Below are 17,544 nucleotides of genomic sequence, written 5' to 3'. Positions count from 1 at the left end.
AAAGGAGATGGAGTGAAATGGCTGACTCTGCCACATCAATCGACAAACAAGGAATGTTTAAATGTCCACAGTCAGAAAGTCCACAGTATTAAAGAGCTTTAATATGTGTCTTTGTTTGTCCTGCGGACAGTGATATTGAATATCACTGTCATCACTGCTGAGTTATTTGATTTTACAAGGGATTCATGCACGTGGGATTCCAGGACTCTTACAAAATATATATTTTTATGTTTTTAGCACAGTTAGTGCCACAGATAAACACTGACTGCTACAAGAGCACAGTACTGGGTTTGAGAGCTTTAGTTTGCAGTAGGTGTTCGATCATATGTCGGGCTGATAACATCTGTGATGTTACCCACTGGCTGTTCCAGAGATTTGTGGTTTAAATCTATATAATGTGCGGCAATATGTCAGTTATTCCTATCAGTGGACCTTTTCGGGACCAGTGATAATTACACTCAAACAAAAACAAAATTGAAAATTAAATAATACGTTTAATTATTTATAGGGACCATACAGTGAAATAGTCATTATGTATAAAAAAAAAAAAAAAAATGGAACAACAATGTAACAATGTGAGTAGTATGGTTTTGTTACTCTCCTGATTGGTGATGATAAAGCTAAACAAACATCCACCCAGAAATTAATGTCTCATTAACAGGCCAAAGCACACTCTACTAGAGCACAAGGACAGGATGTTAAAAACGTTTCAGTTTTAAAAAAATAGTTTGTTACATAATAATAACTAGGATGTAATGATTTATTGTAAGTCTTCGGCAGGAGCTAGTAGGTTTGGGGTTGAGGGACACACACACAGGGTAGGACACAGATGGGCTAAAACTGTTGGTCTTGGTCTTTTTATTGGATGAGTATCTTTTTAACATAATTTATGATTGGGAGTAATAACGTTTATCGTACGAACTAAAAAATCTCTGCAGCACCGTCAGTGCAAAACATCAGTATGATCCCGCAGTACAGTTTGTTAAAAAGTGATACATTTGTGTGAAAATGGCACCTTCCTTTTTTGAAAGTCTTTTGTTTTCTGAAAACATTGATCCATAAATGATAAAAAAAAATTCTATGAAGAAACCATATGTTTTCATCCACCTTTTCCCCATCCCTATGTCGTTTCTGCTGGCTCCTTGGTAAAAACTGAAGGCCAAACACATGCTTCCTTTTGCATTTCACATGTTCACTTAAAAAGAAAAAATGTCATCCTTGTCATTCATCTCTTCGTAACCATTTGCAAATCGATGTGTGTTTGTTCTCCATCTCTGTGATTTTACTCACACAGCATTGCTGTGAACACTGAGTCCAGTCTTAACAAACTTTCTAATTTATTTAGTTTTTTTTACTTTCATTGTTTGTTTCCCTCTCGCTTTCTTATCTGCCTCTATATCCCTTTTATGGTAACACTACTGGCTTTCATATATCAATATATTAACATCTAAAACAAAACTATACTAAACATTTCATTTATGTTAGTCCGCAAGGTTGGTGACTGAAAGAAGTGCAGAGATATGAGTAGTGCTAGTCTAGTCTGACAACACCCCAGTGTGTTGCGTTACCCTGTTTTAATCTAAAAATAATAATAATTTTGGATCAGTGTTGCTGATCTCGGAATCTTATAGTCGCATCAGACATTTGGATGAAAAATTATTCGTTTTAACACTTCATTTCAACAAGATCCTTCTTTAAAAAAAGGCACGTTAGCTCATCCAGTGAGGATTTAGCAGATGTTTCCAAACAAACATTTCTTTTCTGTAATGTGACAGTTCAACATAAGCCCATGAGCACCAGCTTTCATTATTACGATTCCTGTCAAAATAGCGTTGGAAGTGGTTTTGCAGTGACATTGGGAAGAAATTTAACCGTGCATCTCACCAAATGACGCAGTGAGCAGCTATGGAGAGACATCTCAACATCATGCTTTAAATAGCTGTTTACCACGGGAGACCCTTCATTTTTATATTTTTGCAGGCCAAAATATGGTGACACTGAATTCTTGTCGTCAAAGAGGATATGATGTAAAGTCTATGGGCAGACCTACATTAGATTTTTGAAAACAGGGTGGAAAATCTGGTTTCTGACTGTGACATTAATGTAACTCTCCAGGACATAACAAGTTAATGTAAAAAAAAAAAAAAAAAAGGATGAACAGATGGATCTTTATAACATAGCTTTGCGTCTCCCTCCTACACTGATCTGCCACAACAATAAAGCCACTTGGTGGTATTAATGTTGTAGTTACTGAGTGTTCTGTCCCTCACATGTGCTTATACACATTAACGCACACTCTCACTTCGACAAACAACACATGTTGCACACAGAGAACCCTGTGTATGACTCTCACACACATGCTCGTTTGGCATGCAGCATCTCAATGAGCAGGTTGTTGCAGGGCACCTCCCCACTCAGATGCATGTAGCACAGGTAGTCTTCAGCCTGCGTGCTGAGGGAGCGCAGCTCCGGCAGCCGCACTACCAGCTGACTGAACTTCTCGTGGAACTGAGGGTAGGTGGACAGGGTATACTCCAACAGCGCCCCGTTCACTTGCTCCTGGACGCCCTCGACAAAGGCCTGGTTCTCCAGCAGCTTCACGTCTGGATTCACACACACACACACACACACAAGGGAAGATTGTGGGGAGGATCGTGAGTAACAGGGGGAAATTTTTGTCCACTGACATGAAGCAGAGGGAGTCAAGGCAGTAAACTCTCCATCACCTGTTATTACAATACAAAAACAGCTTAAATTAGTTGATATACTACAAATACTATATTCTATTGTGTTAAAAGTCACATCTTAAAAAGGACAAAGCACCTTTTTTCCATGGATCTGTATAATCTCAATCTCAATCTCATAACTATCAACCTTCTTTATTGTATAGTGAATGTTTGAATGAATCAATGAGATGGGAGAATTTGAAGGTACAAATACTTTTCACGAAAAAATTAATATTATTTGATCATATTAACAAAAACAAGATTTATTTAAATGTAGAATTTGCTGTTATTTTACGCAACTGCTCCACATACGTTGTTTACATGAAACCCCGTAAGATCAATAATAATTTTCTAAAAGTATTAATGTACTAAAAAAAGTTTTGATTACTTTTTTTTTTTTTTACAGTGCCGCTTGTAATAGTTGATTCTGGACTCTGTGACGTAGTAGAAATAGCAGTAATAATAATTTGGTCCCATTTTGACCATTGAACTGAACTTTATCATAAAAACAGAGCAAATATCATATGCTGAGGTGAAGCATAAGTTGCTTTTAAAAACCGCACAAAAAAGCTGAAAGAGTTTATCATAATCATGGATCATTTTCTACAAGAGTTTTTTAAATTATCCTAAAATTTGCAAAAAACTGCCAACCTGCTTAAAGCTAAAGTTTAAATAAACTATTTCTGTTAAGATAAATCCCTTTAGTTTATTGTAGTGTGTAATTGTTTAATTCTAGTGTATTAAAATGCAGATGAATGTTAAAGTATAAAATATCAGGAAGAACACATTCAAGTTAGCTACATTACTAGGTTTTCTATATATTTAGTACAGGGTCTATGCTGTATGTATGAAATAAAGTGAATGCATCAAGTGTGGGCTGCTACGTGTGTGTGTGTGTGTGTGTGTTATATGTGAGTATGTGTGTATGTGAGACAATAGTCAAGCCCTCAAGTGGACTGGCATTCAGTATCAGCTGAGCCCATCTTAGAGAATCCATTCACACAGTAATTAAATGTTTTGAATCAATGTTCTGAAACATCTTTTCAAACTGCTTAAGGGCAATTAAATTACCCCCGACAAACCTGACTCTGAAGATGAGGGAGAGCGAGAACGCGAGCAAAGGAGCCGCCAGCAAAGACAGCAAATATTTTCTGCCTATGACAAGTGCTCTCCCCATTCAAAAGCTCTTTGTTCCCTGCTTTGCCAGCGCTAAACAGCAAACATTTCTGGGAATCTGGACAAGCCACATCTATGCTCTCTCCATTTGCAGAAGCTGCTTCATGAATGTCAGTTCTGCCATCGAGTGATAGACCCATCCATTACGTTTCTTTTGAATACCATTAGTGGACAATGGAGGAGGAAGTCTTTGTTAATATTAGCTTTTGTCAACCCTAGAAATTTAATTACGTGAATTTGTTGGAGAGAAACAGACCAGTTAGAAAAAACTTGTTACCTTAAAGATAAATAGGAACTGCAGATAATCTGCAATTGTGACATTTTTCATTAAAATGTCAGTGTTGCTATTCAAATTCCGCCAAAAGACAGCATCAGTATGGCCCTGCAGCAGCACAAAGTTGATAGATTTTTGTAATAAAACATGCTATTATTCTAAAAATACACAGGCTAAACATGTAGGCTCAGGCACATTTCAACACATTTTGTTTTGCAGATAGATCAAGGATGAAAAACTGCTACTCAAATATGAAATAATAATTGCTTTTCCTGTTTTAGTTTTAGCCTGACAGCCCACTTCACGATAACCATCACAATAAATCAGGCATAAGTTGACAGTGTCTCTTTTCTTGAAGTATCGTTTTGCCTGATTGTGACCACCGACAGAAGTCCTGACTATTTTTCACATTCAACACTTCACCTCATAGTGATGAGGCCTGAGTATGAGGTTGACTCACTGGGGTTGAACAGCAATAGGAATTTTAGACAGGCGATCTCTCTGCGGTCGACCTGCAGCGCCCGCAGCCTCGCCGCCAGTTCCTGACCTCTCTGGACCAGATTCGACAGAGTTGCCTCAGCTTGGGACAGGATGGATGACACCTCGACCTGCACAAAAGAGGCTCTGGTTACTTTTCTAAGCTCCTTAAAGTTTCAAGATTCCAACCTTAGTTGTTTTCAAAAAGACTTTCAGATGGTTGTGATGATTCCATTTTGTATGTATTTGATTTTGGTTTTCTGTAGGATATGTATTACTTTTTATTTTGCAACAAAACTCATAATTGCATTGTATGTAAACAATAAAATTAGATATTAGGTAGCTTAGCTTGTCATATGCAGATATTATTGTTTTCTTTGCAGCAAATGCAGTAAATGTTTGGTGTTGTAAATAGAGGTTAAATAAATATACAGAAACTACATCTGTATAATGTATTGCAATCTAATACAGCAGCTCTGCCATGAATTCTACTTTGAACAATCTTATAATTTCTACGTTTTTATGTTGAAATTATCAGAAAGGTCATAATTCCACTCTCTGTTTATTATTGAGGTCATAGTGGAGGTTGGAGCTGTACTGTAGTGCAATATAAGAAGAGGTGGTTCTAAAGTTTTGGCCCCCTCAGTCGTTTTAAACAGGGGTGGCCAAAACATTAGAACCATCGATGTCTTAATATAATGCACTAGTTTATATTAGTTTACAAGATGTAAACTCATTTGAGTTGGCAATTTGAAAATGCACGCCACAATAATAACAGAAAATTAATTAATCAATCAGTGTTTCTCTAATATTAAGTAGGCAGATTTATTGCATTCTAAACACATACACACATGCACACTCACCCACACACAATCGCGCACACACACACACACACACATACACACACACACACACACACACACACACACACACACACACACACACACACACACACTGGTAACCGTGACTTTAAATGTCATTACACTGACTTACATTCATTTGCTGTACACTTAGCCCCACTCTAACCACATCCCCTACATGCTTAACCTTAACCCTTCCCCTCACCTTAAAATAACCCAAAAAATACCCAAAACCATTAAGTCATCACAGTGAAATTCAATCATTTTCTCAGGGAGATCAGCATCTCGTCCCCACAAGTGTAGTCAGATTTCAGTCCCCATAATGTGAGTAATACCTTGTACACAGACTGTTGAGCTTGGGGAGCTTCGTTCAGTATGACATTGTAATGCATTGTAAACGTTGCTCACATAATGTTGAAATTAGTTCATGATTTTTTTCATTCAAAGCATTTAACCAGCAGTGCTATAAGTTTCATTGCGGAACTACAGTAGTATAGAGAACCTATCACCTTATTAATTTAATATATTCCGTGCAGTGAATAGATGTATCATTAAATAATTTTACTTTTATCAATTGTAAAGCGGATAAAACACATTCTGTATTAAACATTATACCCTACATGTAGTTTTAGCATCAAAAGAACCAAATGTAAAGATGTGTTTGAGTTTTGGACTGAAAATTGGCACCGTTACTATAAGTTATGTCCCTTTGATAGATCAACTAAAAACAGGACATTGGATTCCACACTGTAACGACACAAGTCTAAAGACCTTCTTGAACCATATTTTGAATAAAGTGAAGCATAAGTGAATGAAGCCAACTGGGCATTGTGTTGATGGGAAGTTGTGCAAGGGAGTTGTTACCTCCTGGCCAGTTACCAGCAGGATACTGTCTTCCTTTCCATGCTGCACTTGTCTGAAAATGTGATCCAGGACAAGAAGCTCAGACCAGCAGTTATGGAGTAGCTTCATTTGATCCCCCACCTTCAGGAAACATAGACAGACAGGGAGGAGAAGCAGATAAAGAGACAAAAACAACATTTTTGTAAGCCAAGCCACTCTTTTAATATCATACAGTATTTATATTGATGCTTTTTCTTTTTCTTTGATATGTCAATACTGAAAATCCTGATCAAATTGAAATCGTTTGAAAATTGTCTCTATGGTGCTGTATCCTCTTTTTTAGTTGTAGTCTCACCTTCCTTGCTCAAATCTTCCTAACCCCCCATCTGCTATATTCTGGGGGATGGGTGTCTGTGTTTTCATATCGACCCTCCCTTCTCCACCCAATGCAATATTGTCTATTAAGTGAAGGACACAGGAGTCAGTAATCCTGCAGCTGCAGCTGCTAATAGGCCCAAACACACATTCATCTAACACATAGCTGACAGAATAACCGTTCATCTGAATAAAACTGTACTGCTCTCATTTGCCAAAAAAGGACCAATCTGGTTGGCCACACATTTATCTGGACTGGTGAAGTTGGGGGTGGTGGCGGTGGGATGGGGAGGGGGTGCTGTACACTGATAAAGGAAGGGGTTAAGGAAGCAAGAGGTCCCTGCGACCTCCTGCATTTCCTCTCGAAGGGGAGTTGGGCACTCAACTGCAGCCAAAAAGAAAAAATAAAAAAAGAAAAGAAAAATGGGGAGAATGGCTTTATTTTATTTTCCATGTGGATTTCCACTGTTTCTGTCCGTCCTTGTTACAGCATGAAACTCAGTTAAACTGATGCATCAGATTATACATCTCTCAAGTGTCATTCTCTACCTGTGAGAGCCACAGTTTACCTCATAGCCATGAAAGAAAAATTGTTGGCATTGTCACAGAAAATAAAAAGTGTGTATTGTAATCCTGGTTCAGAGATGAAACATCAGAAGTCAGGAGTCTGAATTACCAATGAGATTTCTAGTTTATAGACTATATTATATTATATTATATTATATTATATCATAGGGTTATAGGGTGAAAGCTCCAGTTTTACTACTCTTACAGATTTTTAAGAAAGCTTTATAACCATTACCTTATATCAGCTTTCAAATAGTCCAATAAAGTACAACAATCTTCAAAATTATAGCTAAGTACAGTAAATGTGCTAACTACAGTACCATATGCTTCTACTACTAACAGACTATCAGCGGTAAAGTCTGGGAAATCATACTGGTGTCACCCTTTAAAATCTCTTTTGGGCAAAGCAACCCATTTTGTAACAAAACTGGGATTGCTTTAGACACCCTGACACTCAAAATCGAATCCATTGGTGGCCTAAATCTCATGCTAATAGATATGGCACAATAAAACAGGGAATAATGCAATAATTGTGCATAAAGAGCAGAAAATGCCCAACATTTTCATCAAGGATGGAATGACACAGGGAAAAACTGAAGACTCCAAATCAAAAATCCAAAAAGTTTTATTTTAGTGAGCTTCCCGTAAAATGAAGTGATTCTGTTTTGTATATCACGTCATCTGCATTCACAGTGATCAACCTTTAGGCAAAAACGTACAAAATCATCTTGGATGTGATTATTTCCAGTATTCTGCCTCTAGTATTTTAACATTTATTTGGTTGATTGTGAGAACTTCCTCATCAACATTTTCCATATTCAACAGATGAATGGAAGGTTGTGCACATGACAAGGCCACCTTTCAGGATCTGGTCACAATTTAATACCAATATAATCTGCCACAGCACGTAGCTGTGGTGGAGAGCTGACATTCCCCCGTTATCGTCCTCATGGAATGTAATTATCCAGCCCAGGGAATCAGCTCTTTCTGGGAGGATTTCATCGAAAAACATGCACAGCTTTGTTCTCACTGTTCATAGTAGCTGTCCGCTGTACATACAAATAGTCTGATTGTCAACAGAAATGTATCCCATGAAGCTGAGAACACTGCACATATATTATGGTGGTGGTGGAAAAATATTGCAACTGTGCATGTGACTCTTTTTTTGTGTGACTCTTTTTCATATTTGTCTCCCTCCTACTGCAATGCAAAGATTCCTCTAATTTCTGAAAGACAGAATGTAAAATTTCATTGTAGATATCTATCCTAACTATGTTACTTCGGTTAATATGCCATATCAGTTTCATTCATTTGTATTTCCTTCATACAAAACTTGTGCAAAGTGAAATCTTCAGTCATGTCTATCAGAGCTGAAACAGTTCTGACATTCTGAATATTTGCCTTGTTAAAACCACATATGAAATACTATTGTCTTTTAGATAATGTGTGTTATATTATAGGGTGTATACATACCAATGTGCAGCAGAACGATAATACTTTTCTAAATAAACGGCTCTGCCAAGTTTTAAAATTATTGTCCTGAATATGAAAAAAAAATTGAAAATACATTTTCATTTGTTTTCCTACAATATAACGTTTTTCAACACATTGTCCACATACAACAGTTAAAGCATGTTTCCACATTTTCACTGGTAATGTTTTGATACTCACAGCACACAGTCTTGGTTGAATATAGAATAAGGCCTTATCACCTTGAATCCAGCTGCTTAAGTTTTCTTTTCAGCAATCTCTTCATCACATAATTAAAAAACTCAAAGCATCTGTCTAATCTATACTTGTCTAGTGAGTAAAAGAAAAGAATGGCTATCAGGACATGTGATTTACACTATTCATTAGTAATTATGCTAACTATCAAACAAGATGCATTAATCGAAAGGAGTTGAACTATGTGATTATAAGGTTGCAAGAGTCAAATATTAGTTGGAGTAGTTTGGTTTAACAGTTGCAATGGTACTGATGACAGAAAATGTGAAACATTAGTGTGAAATTGGAAACAAATGGACTATGAAATGAGCTTTTAAACATAGTAGGAATCTATTAATTTTGGCTAGGATCTGGTTGCAATGAATAGTTTTATGTATTAACTCCACGGTGGTGAAAGCTGCAGCATCGGTACTTTTCCCCTATACTGATAACACAGAGAAGCAGTTTAGCCAAGCACTGCAACACTGGCAGCGTAAAGACACCTTGTCATTGTTAGTCTCAGAAGAAGCAACAAACTGACATGTTACTACAATGTGCTCTTTGTTTCTGAGACAGGGAAGGTAAAAAAGAAACAACAAGACAGAGTCTTCCTGATGTTCTCACGTAGTAAGAATTCCGTTCCCTTTTGTTGCAGTAGGTTTGGTATTTGGACAGTGGGAGCAGATTAAATACTTTGAAATCACTGAAATCATCCCAAGTTATTTTATTATAAAATGTATCATTTTATATGGCGTTTAATTTATTCAACAGATCACTGCCTCACAGCATCACTTGATGCCAAGACGATCTCACACATAGTTCTTTGTATTAATGCTGTAGTGTGAGCATATCAATATAACATAGTAAATAAATTCTCTCTTCATATAAATGTTTTGTTTGTGTGTTTGTTTTTTTAATATATTTTATAATCCATTTTTTTGCGGGGGGGGGGCATTTATTGGCCAAGATTTGTGGGTTTTTAAAATTCTTATGAAAAATCAACAAACAAAAAAGTTCTCTTTCTCACAAATGCAACATTTCTTCTGATGGCACTTTGCTTTCAGTATCTTCTCTCTGATTTAAATGTGTGGTTTTGCACCTCACTTGTATACACTTGTTTAAATGTATACATCATTTTGTTCTGTTGCTAATTAATTTTTCTGTAAATTATCCTGGTGTACTGCAGGGCAGCTCTTAGTGACCACACGCCCAAAACTCTGGACATCCCGAGAGTAAATGTTAACAAATATAGAATGTGAAGGAGTAATAGCTGAGTAAATGAAGTACATTTGACCACAAGACAGGAAATAATCTCACCATGTCTAAATCATTATCCTCAGAGGTGTGTGTGTGTGTGTGTGTGTGTGTGTGTGTGTGTGGTCTGTTCAGCATCAAGGAACTAGAGGCATGAGCCTTGAATAATTACTTGTATTTAACCAGGCTTCTAAAACTAAAAAATTTCAAATTTTGACTGAGTCTTAACTATGTTAAGTTTCCATTCTTCATCATGTCGACATAAACATTGCATTGAGCTCCAGTATATCAGTAATTGTCCTGATTGCAACAATTAGTTAACAATTTAAAATATCATAAAAACACAGGGACACGCATCACAATTATTTAAAAATGTCGTAAAATCAGGTTTTTCAGGCTGCCACATTTAAAAAAGTCAGTAAAGTCCTCGAGGGACTGATGATGAAGAAGGGTCATTTCTTTTTGTGTACATTTAGCCACTTCCATGAAAAATCTACCTACAATGATTTGCTAGAGTCCATTTAATCCGGCTAATATCAAATCAGAAGAACCCTTCAGAAAAGCTGGCTTTTATAACTTAAAAAAAAACAAAAGTTGACTTCAGTGAGTCGTCTTCATCAGCTTTCAATGTATTTTCTTGTATTTTTTTAGACTGAAAAATAACATAAACACACCTCGTCTCAAAAACAAATATTCTTCTCTTAGCAAAGTAAATGTGTATATAACCATGGTGTTGTTATTTTATTGGCTATCAATAAATCATGTTGTTACTGGCAAAGAAAATAACTTAAAAAGCATTTCTGTAAAGGAAGAACATTTATTTTACCAGTATCACAGATGAACAAAGTTTTGTCTGTAACTACTTCGGATACACACTAACAACATTAACAGCACCTGGTTATGTTAATGTTGTGTTGGACAGCACAGCACTCATGGCTGGTCTGTGGTTAAAGAGCCCTGGGATGTTAATCTTGTAGCTAACTTGTGTTTAAGTATTAATAAATCAGGAAGGTGAAAAAATGTGAATAAATGAATGAATAAAAATGTGAATGTGAGATTCAAGGAGAGGGTTATTTTTGATTGTCTTCTCTAACATATTCTCTTTATGTTCTTTCTAAAGTGTTATATAAAAATTGTTTTATTGATGGATGGTCACTTCTGAGTTGACACATGTAAACAGAGAAATTCAGGGGTGGGAGTTGAATTCATTCTTAATAAACACAAGCAGATTTGAATTTTAATGACCCAAAACTGGGTCTAGTATATGTGTTTTCCATACAGTATACGTGGAGTATGCATAATGCAGTGTTAGCATTTCCACTATTTAGAGTGTTTGAATGTTTAAAGAAGAGGATGGGTTAAAGGGTTTGGTACTCACCCTGAGCTCCTTAAAGAAGATGCAGCTGCGAGCCCACTCCACTATAGAGAAAAGAGTCTGGTCTGCCATGCGACACATGAGGCTGAAGGTGCTTGGTTTGTCCAGCCGGCCGCGGCTGCTCTGCTCTTGCTGCAGATGAGCAATGATCTTATTCTGCACCACAACTTCGTCAGGATCGCACTGCAAGAGCTCCAGCACAAGTGGTGGCAGGCTGGGTGGCTGCGGCGAGGCTGAGGGGTACATGTCTGGGTAGGGGTATCCTGTCAGGGAGTCAGTGGAGCTGGTATAGTCTGGACACTCAGCTTTAATCGCCCTACTAGAGAAGGCTGTGTACTGGTACTGGGTGGTCAGGGGCATGTGGGACTGCATGGCCATGCCCAGGGATGGGGGTCCATAGAGGTTAGCCTCATAGTCTGTAGGGGTGATGGAACTTGGCGTGGATGGGAGGAGACTTTTGGAGATGGTGGGCAGGGTGTGCAGGGTGCCAGTAAAGCCATAGTCAGTCTGCAGAGGAGAGGCCGGCGGAGGAGCTGTGCTCTCCAGCTTGAACCCGTTGGATCGTATCAAAGCCTTCTTCTGCTGTTTCAAGGCCCTGTCTCTTTTGTACATGGGGCCAAATTTGTTCCTCCCCCCACGCATGCGGTCTGCTCGTACCGCTGTCACACAAGACACAAGACAAGACAAGAGGTGGAAAGCAGATTTACAGATGAGACAACTGCTTTACTGAATTCTCCTCCACTGCCAAGATCCCCAAGCAAAACTAATTAATGCAGGTTGAACTGCAGCATTAGAAGTAAAATCATAACTTGCACTTTTGCACTTTTCCATTTCCTACTGCAGAGTAAATAACACTTATTGTCATTGTTGCTTGCCTTTTTAGGGTTGAGAAGAGTCCTCAGAGCCTGTGCAGTTTCACTCCTTGTTGTAGCCTAAATAGAGCTTTTGATTTAAAATAAGGGAGTCTCCGGGGTTTTATCAGTGAGTCAAGAATTTGTCCTTTTTTCTTCTACGGAAGCAGGTGCTTTCCTGCATTGCTGTCTGGGAATTAGTTCATCCCATGTGTGTAGGAAACAACGTGAGAGCCATCAGCCCACACATTTTTGAAACACAATTTAATGTAATAGTTATCCACTAATCCACCACCAACATTAATAACACTGGCTGATTAATTTTTGCACATAATTGACAGGTGTCAGAACAGCACATCAACTTACTTCTGCGGTTGTACTGTATGGACTTTTTAAATTTTAAAAACTTTTATTTTTGATATGCTATTTTAAATAATTCAAAAAATATCAAGCATACATACATAAAATAAGTGTAGTTATTTCATTGGAATCATTATAAATATATCCCCTCTAAGCTTTTATTCAAGATATATGTACCTTCTAGCCGCATCCCGACGTTGAGGCATTTTTGGAAGCGGCAGAAAGGACATCTTTTTCTCTGGGTCTTGTCTATTTTACACTCTTGATTCTCTGCACATGTGTATCTCTTGTTGTTTTGCACTGTCCTCTTGAAGAAGCCCTGAAAAATGGAGGACACAGTGTTTAACTTATTAGGATGCAAAATACAACGAGATAAAAATCGTCCGTACAATGCTCAGAATTCGATAAGATAATCGAAATTAATAATTCTCTTCAATCCGTAATCTGTGGTTATTATTTTGGGGATGAAATCGTACAGGGCTTCTATAAATTAGCTATGTGAAATTTTGTTTGTTTTTTTCTTTCGGTTGTTACTTTTGTATCTAAACGAAAACGAAAATCTTTACAGGCAGCATAATTCGGTCATCAGTTTTGTGCACGTGATCATTTTAAGTTGACAATAAATAACCCAATGTCCGTTTGGTGGCCAATTTTTTTTTTTTTAATATCAGTAACTAGTAGTTGGATTTTAAACTGTAACATTTTGACTAAAAATGCAACAGCGTCTTTATTTGATTTCATGGGCGTTTTACCTTGCAGCTCTCGCAGGTGAGTAGACCGTAGTGGTATCCAGACACCTTGTCTCCACACACAGGGCACAGCTCTTCCAGGTCGTCATCATATGTGTATTCCATAACCTTCAAAGTCACACCTGGTTCATACGCACACAGATCCACGCAGCCATGCACCCACCAAGGACAACGTCGCACTAATAAGTGTACAGTTGAAACATCGGCAAAATATTAAGAAATCCAATAAAGAAAACTAGTAAATTACAGGAAGACATTTAACATGCCGTGCATTTTCGATTACATAAATATAGCATTTCACGTGAATTATATAGTTGCCTTTATTTTAAAAAATGTTTAACCACTGTATAAAATGTGTTTTCTTCGGTTACTTAAATTAATTTATTGTTTTTTTTAATTACAGTGGTAATAATTAAATGTTATTTACAGAATAACTTCATTTTAAATGGCTCCAGACATTCCACAAAAACTGGTAATTTGTTTATTTTCAGTTTATTGATCGAATTAAAACCTAATTAATAGATTTATAATCTATACTTTATGCCATGCTTAATGCACGCGTTATAGCTTATAGAACAGTTGACTAAAACTGACTAGAATATTAATATTAATGTTTCAAAATATTGATGATGATGGTTGTGTTGTCTTGTTTTGATGTATATTTGCATAGTCCTTTTAAAATAAACCTTTAGTTTCACATCACAAGTGTTCCAAGAAATGTCAAAAGGTGTTGATACTGTTTGTACTGATAACGCTGAAAAACCCAGAGGCAGAAATGGGTACAAATATAGCTAACTACAAAATCATAAATTAAAAAGTCATACGTTTAACCATGGACTACTCCCACACACCTTGATATGTGTATTTTTATCCCCACCATTTCAAAACTATTTACCTAACATACCCGTCTTTACAATGTGAATTTATGACATTAGCCTACATTAGGGGAGAAAAACTATTCTTTAAAGTAAATTATGACTAAAGTAAAGTTAATGTTTTTAAGCCTTCATCGACTTCCCCCGCCAACACACGTGACGTAGGCCTCTTATTTCCGATTGAGCAAACCCACCTGACAGGTGACATGTGAAATCAGCAAACGCTGCTGTTAAATGATTCTTAACTCACTTCGTTGTATTTATCGTGTAACATATTCTGTGGTGAAATAAACATTCTTTCTTTTTTTTTTTTTTTTTCTCAACGAAACCCTGAAAACGCTGGTTTTGGTTCGATGTGCTGTAAAATAATCGTGGGCTGTGTTTGTAGTCGACGCCATTTGGTGACAGGAAGAGATGAAGACGTGAGCGATCAGCTGCAGATGTTTAGGCCGCGAAACTGAGGCGTCACGCGCAAGTCAACCAGTCCGGGGGGCACGCACGCTACAAGGGTTCGCGTGTCTTTGGCACCACAGGAAAAAACACTAAATGTGAACATTTATTATTATTATTATTATACTATTACTATTATATTGCACACGTATTTGTTACATTACTAAATTTATTCTTAGGCATGTTTTAGGCTTATAGGCTTAGTTATTAATAATTGGCTTTTAATAGATTATATTATACATAACTACAATGTTTTTAATTAATTTCCCAGGCTATGTATTGCTGCCACTACAGTCAAACTAATTTTCCATTAGATTTATTTGCATTTGGTAAAATATTACCACTGAATAATAATTAATTAAAATATTATATTAATATCACTTAAGTTTATAATTTAAAATTTCTATTTTTCATTGTTTTGCTTTACGCCTAGTTTAAAAATGGCCATTTTGTTCTAAGTTGGGTTGTTGCTTCAGCTTTGCTGTTTAAATAAATTAAGAAGACAGGTAACGGGTTGTATCGTTCTATCTGCAAGTTATAAATTCAAAAGACAGGATAGTGGACAGACTTACCGTGAGCCTTGTCTCCCAGCATCTGAACAGCAGAGAGCAGCCAGTCAGTGATAACTGTCTGACAATTAAAACCTGAAGCTACTGTAGGTGATGCTGCAGCCTTGCGGGGCTGCTGAGGGGAACGAAATAAATAGGAATACAAATCCGGACGGACACTATCTATAGAAATGCTGGTTAAGGTATAGAGCCAGTACTACGTGTGACCATCGAAGAGCTCAGAGTGAAATTCGGTGAGTCCGCTCGCTCTTTACTGTGCTTCCCTTATCGCAAAAGTTCAGTGCCTCGCTGCTATTGGTGGGGGATGGGTCACGTGACGGATGCTCCACTGTGCAATCGTTTGGACAGAAAAAGAGTGGTGCTGATGGAGGTGTCACATTTAATATGCACAAGAAGCAGGAAATTAATAATGTTTTTGGGGGGAAAAAACACTTCTCAGCCTTCAGAATCATACTTTTAAACAAGAAAATGTATATACTACTACTACTACTACTAGTATTAATAATAATAATTAACATAATAATAATAAGAAGAGGAATAAACAAATGGCAAGAATAATAACAGTAAACAATATTAAGTGTCATTAGATATTCTGTTACAGTACAATTTTTTTATCATGTCCTAGCACAGAAATATGTCGTTACAATCTTATAGACTGGATATATATTTTGTGCTTGTCAGGTTATTTTTACACTGGACAGTGATCATTGCATGCTGTTTCTCACTGCAGATTTCTAAATTTATCTTAGCATGTGTACATGCACACTGAATGTAGCATATACTGTACATTTCTTTGGCATTAATAATAATTGACTCTGACAGGGCATTTTGCTTGGTAAGTGCTCTGAGATGTCAAACTGTCTATTGTTAGCTGAGACAGGAAGTGGTGGGTGGCTGCCGAGGATCCGCCAGGCTTCTGAGGGTCATTGTTTGGAAGCCTGAACAAAGCTGAGGGTCCTCAACTGTAGGCCACATTTTAGAGAGGGGAAACACTCACAAAACTGAAATTAACACAAAACTCTCACATCCATTTGCTCTACTGTCACCCTCTGGGCGGTCAGCTGGGTTTAGGCTCAGCAGGAAAGTCAAGTTTTCTGTATCTGCACGCTACTCTTTCTCATAATCTTAGCATGAATAGCTGCGGCTCAATTGGTAGAGCAGTCGTCCATCAACCACAGGGTCAGAGATTCAACTCCCAGTCCGTTTATTTCTACAGCACATTTTAAAACAATTGTTGAGCAAATTGCTTTACTGACAGATGCAATGATTAGATTATAGCAATGCTAATTGTAATAGCTAAGAAAAGTGTCAAAGTGTCCTGCGACACACAGTAACATTGAACTCTAAATTTCCCTTGGTGTGTGTTCTTCACTTGTAAGAGACTTTCGATTTTCGATTAAAACATTTCCAAACCAATCATTGTCCTGTCTTGTTTTTCTACAAAAAATATTATATTCATATAGTTTGGGGTGAAAAACCAGTCCAACAATCACTTTTCTAAAGATTCTAAAGTCTATCTTGTCATTTGTAAATTAAACATAGTGAAAAAATTTAAAGATGAATTTTTATAAGCTGACAGACAGATCACCTTATTGAACCTGTGAACCTTCTCAGTCATCCAGCACTTCTGTTATTGTTGGAAGGGAGTTAAATTGTACCTTTATATAATAATAAAATATAAAAACCCTAATAAGCAGTCCTTCAAGTCTCCACTATTACATATTTTTAGTAAGATTTATCACAGCTTAACTTAAGTATGATTAAGCTGTGTGATCTCGCGCCCCGTCCCTGTCAAAGTTGAAAATACTTGTACATCACATGTGAACCGTTAAACAGTTTGCTCAGCAGAAGGTGCATACAGGGAGATACGTTCTCTCTATCAATCTATTTCACCCCTGACCTCCCTGAGTCACTGCAAAGGCCTCGATTAGCCTGTGTCTGCTCGTCCGACCATTAGGGAGCACAGGCCAGAAAACAAGGCAGAATGACTGAAAAAGGGAGGTCCCTGCTGAGCCCGGCACCCTGTCACAGGGGCCAAGAAATATGGCCTATCTGCTGT

The 17,544-nt window shown here is 37.3% G+C and overlaps 1 protein-coding gene across 2 annotated transcripts; it reads right to left on the bottom strand.

The window, feature by feature from the left end:
• Positions 1–539: 539 nt before the first annotated feature.
• On the bottom strand, positions 540–15,723 carry LOC137135627 (steroidogenic factor 1-like). 2 transcript variants are annotated; one of them, XM_067519972.1, is made up of 7 exons: positions 15,489–15,723; positions 13,595–13,770; positions 13,020–13,161; positions 11,635–12,290; positions 6,378–6,497; positions 4,637–4,784; positions 540–2,603 (listed from the first exon to the last, which is right to left on the bottom strand). In XM_067519972.1, the coding sequence occupies exons 1-7, from the start codon at positions 15,508–15,510 to the stop codon at positions 2,350–2,352; spliced, it is 1,518 nt and encodes a 505-aa protein (XP_067376073.1). In that variant the 5' UTR covers positions 15,511–15,723; the 3' UTR covers positions 540–2,349. The 2 variants fall into 2 exon arrangements, with proteins under 2 accessions (XP_067376073.1, XP_067376074.1); XM_067519973.1 differs by having other exon boundaries at positions 13,595–13,713.
• Positions 15,724–17,544: the final 1,821 nt, after the last annotated feature.

Source organism: Channa argus, chromosome 11, assembly GCF_033026475.1.
Source record: "Channa argus isolate prfri chromosome 11, Channa argus male v1.0, whole genome shotgun sequence".
Lineage (NCBI taxonomy): Eukaryota > Metazoa > Chordata > Actinopteri > Anabantiformes > Channidae > Channa > Channa argus.
This window is presented reverse-complemented; position numbering and strand designations above follow the sequence as displayed.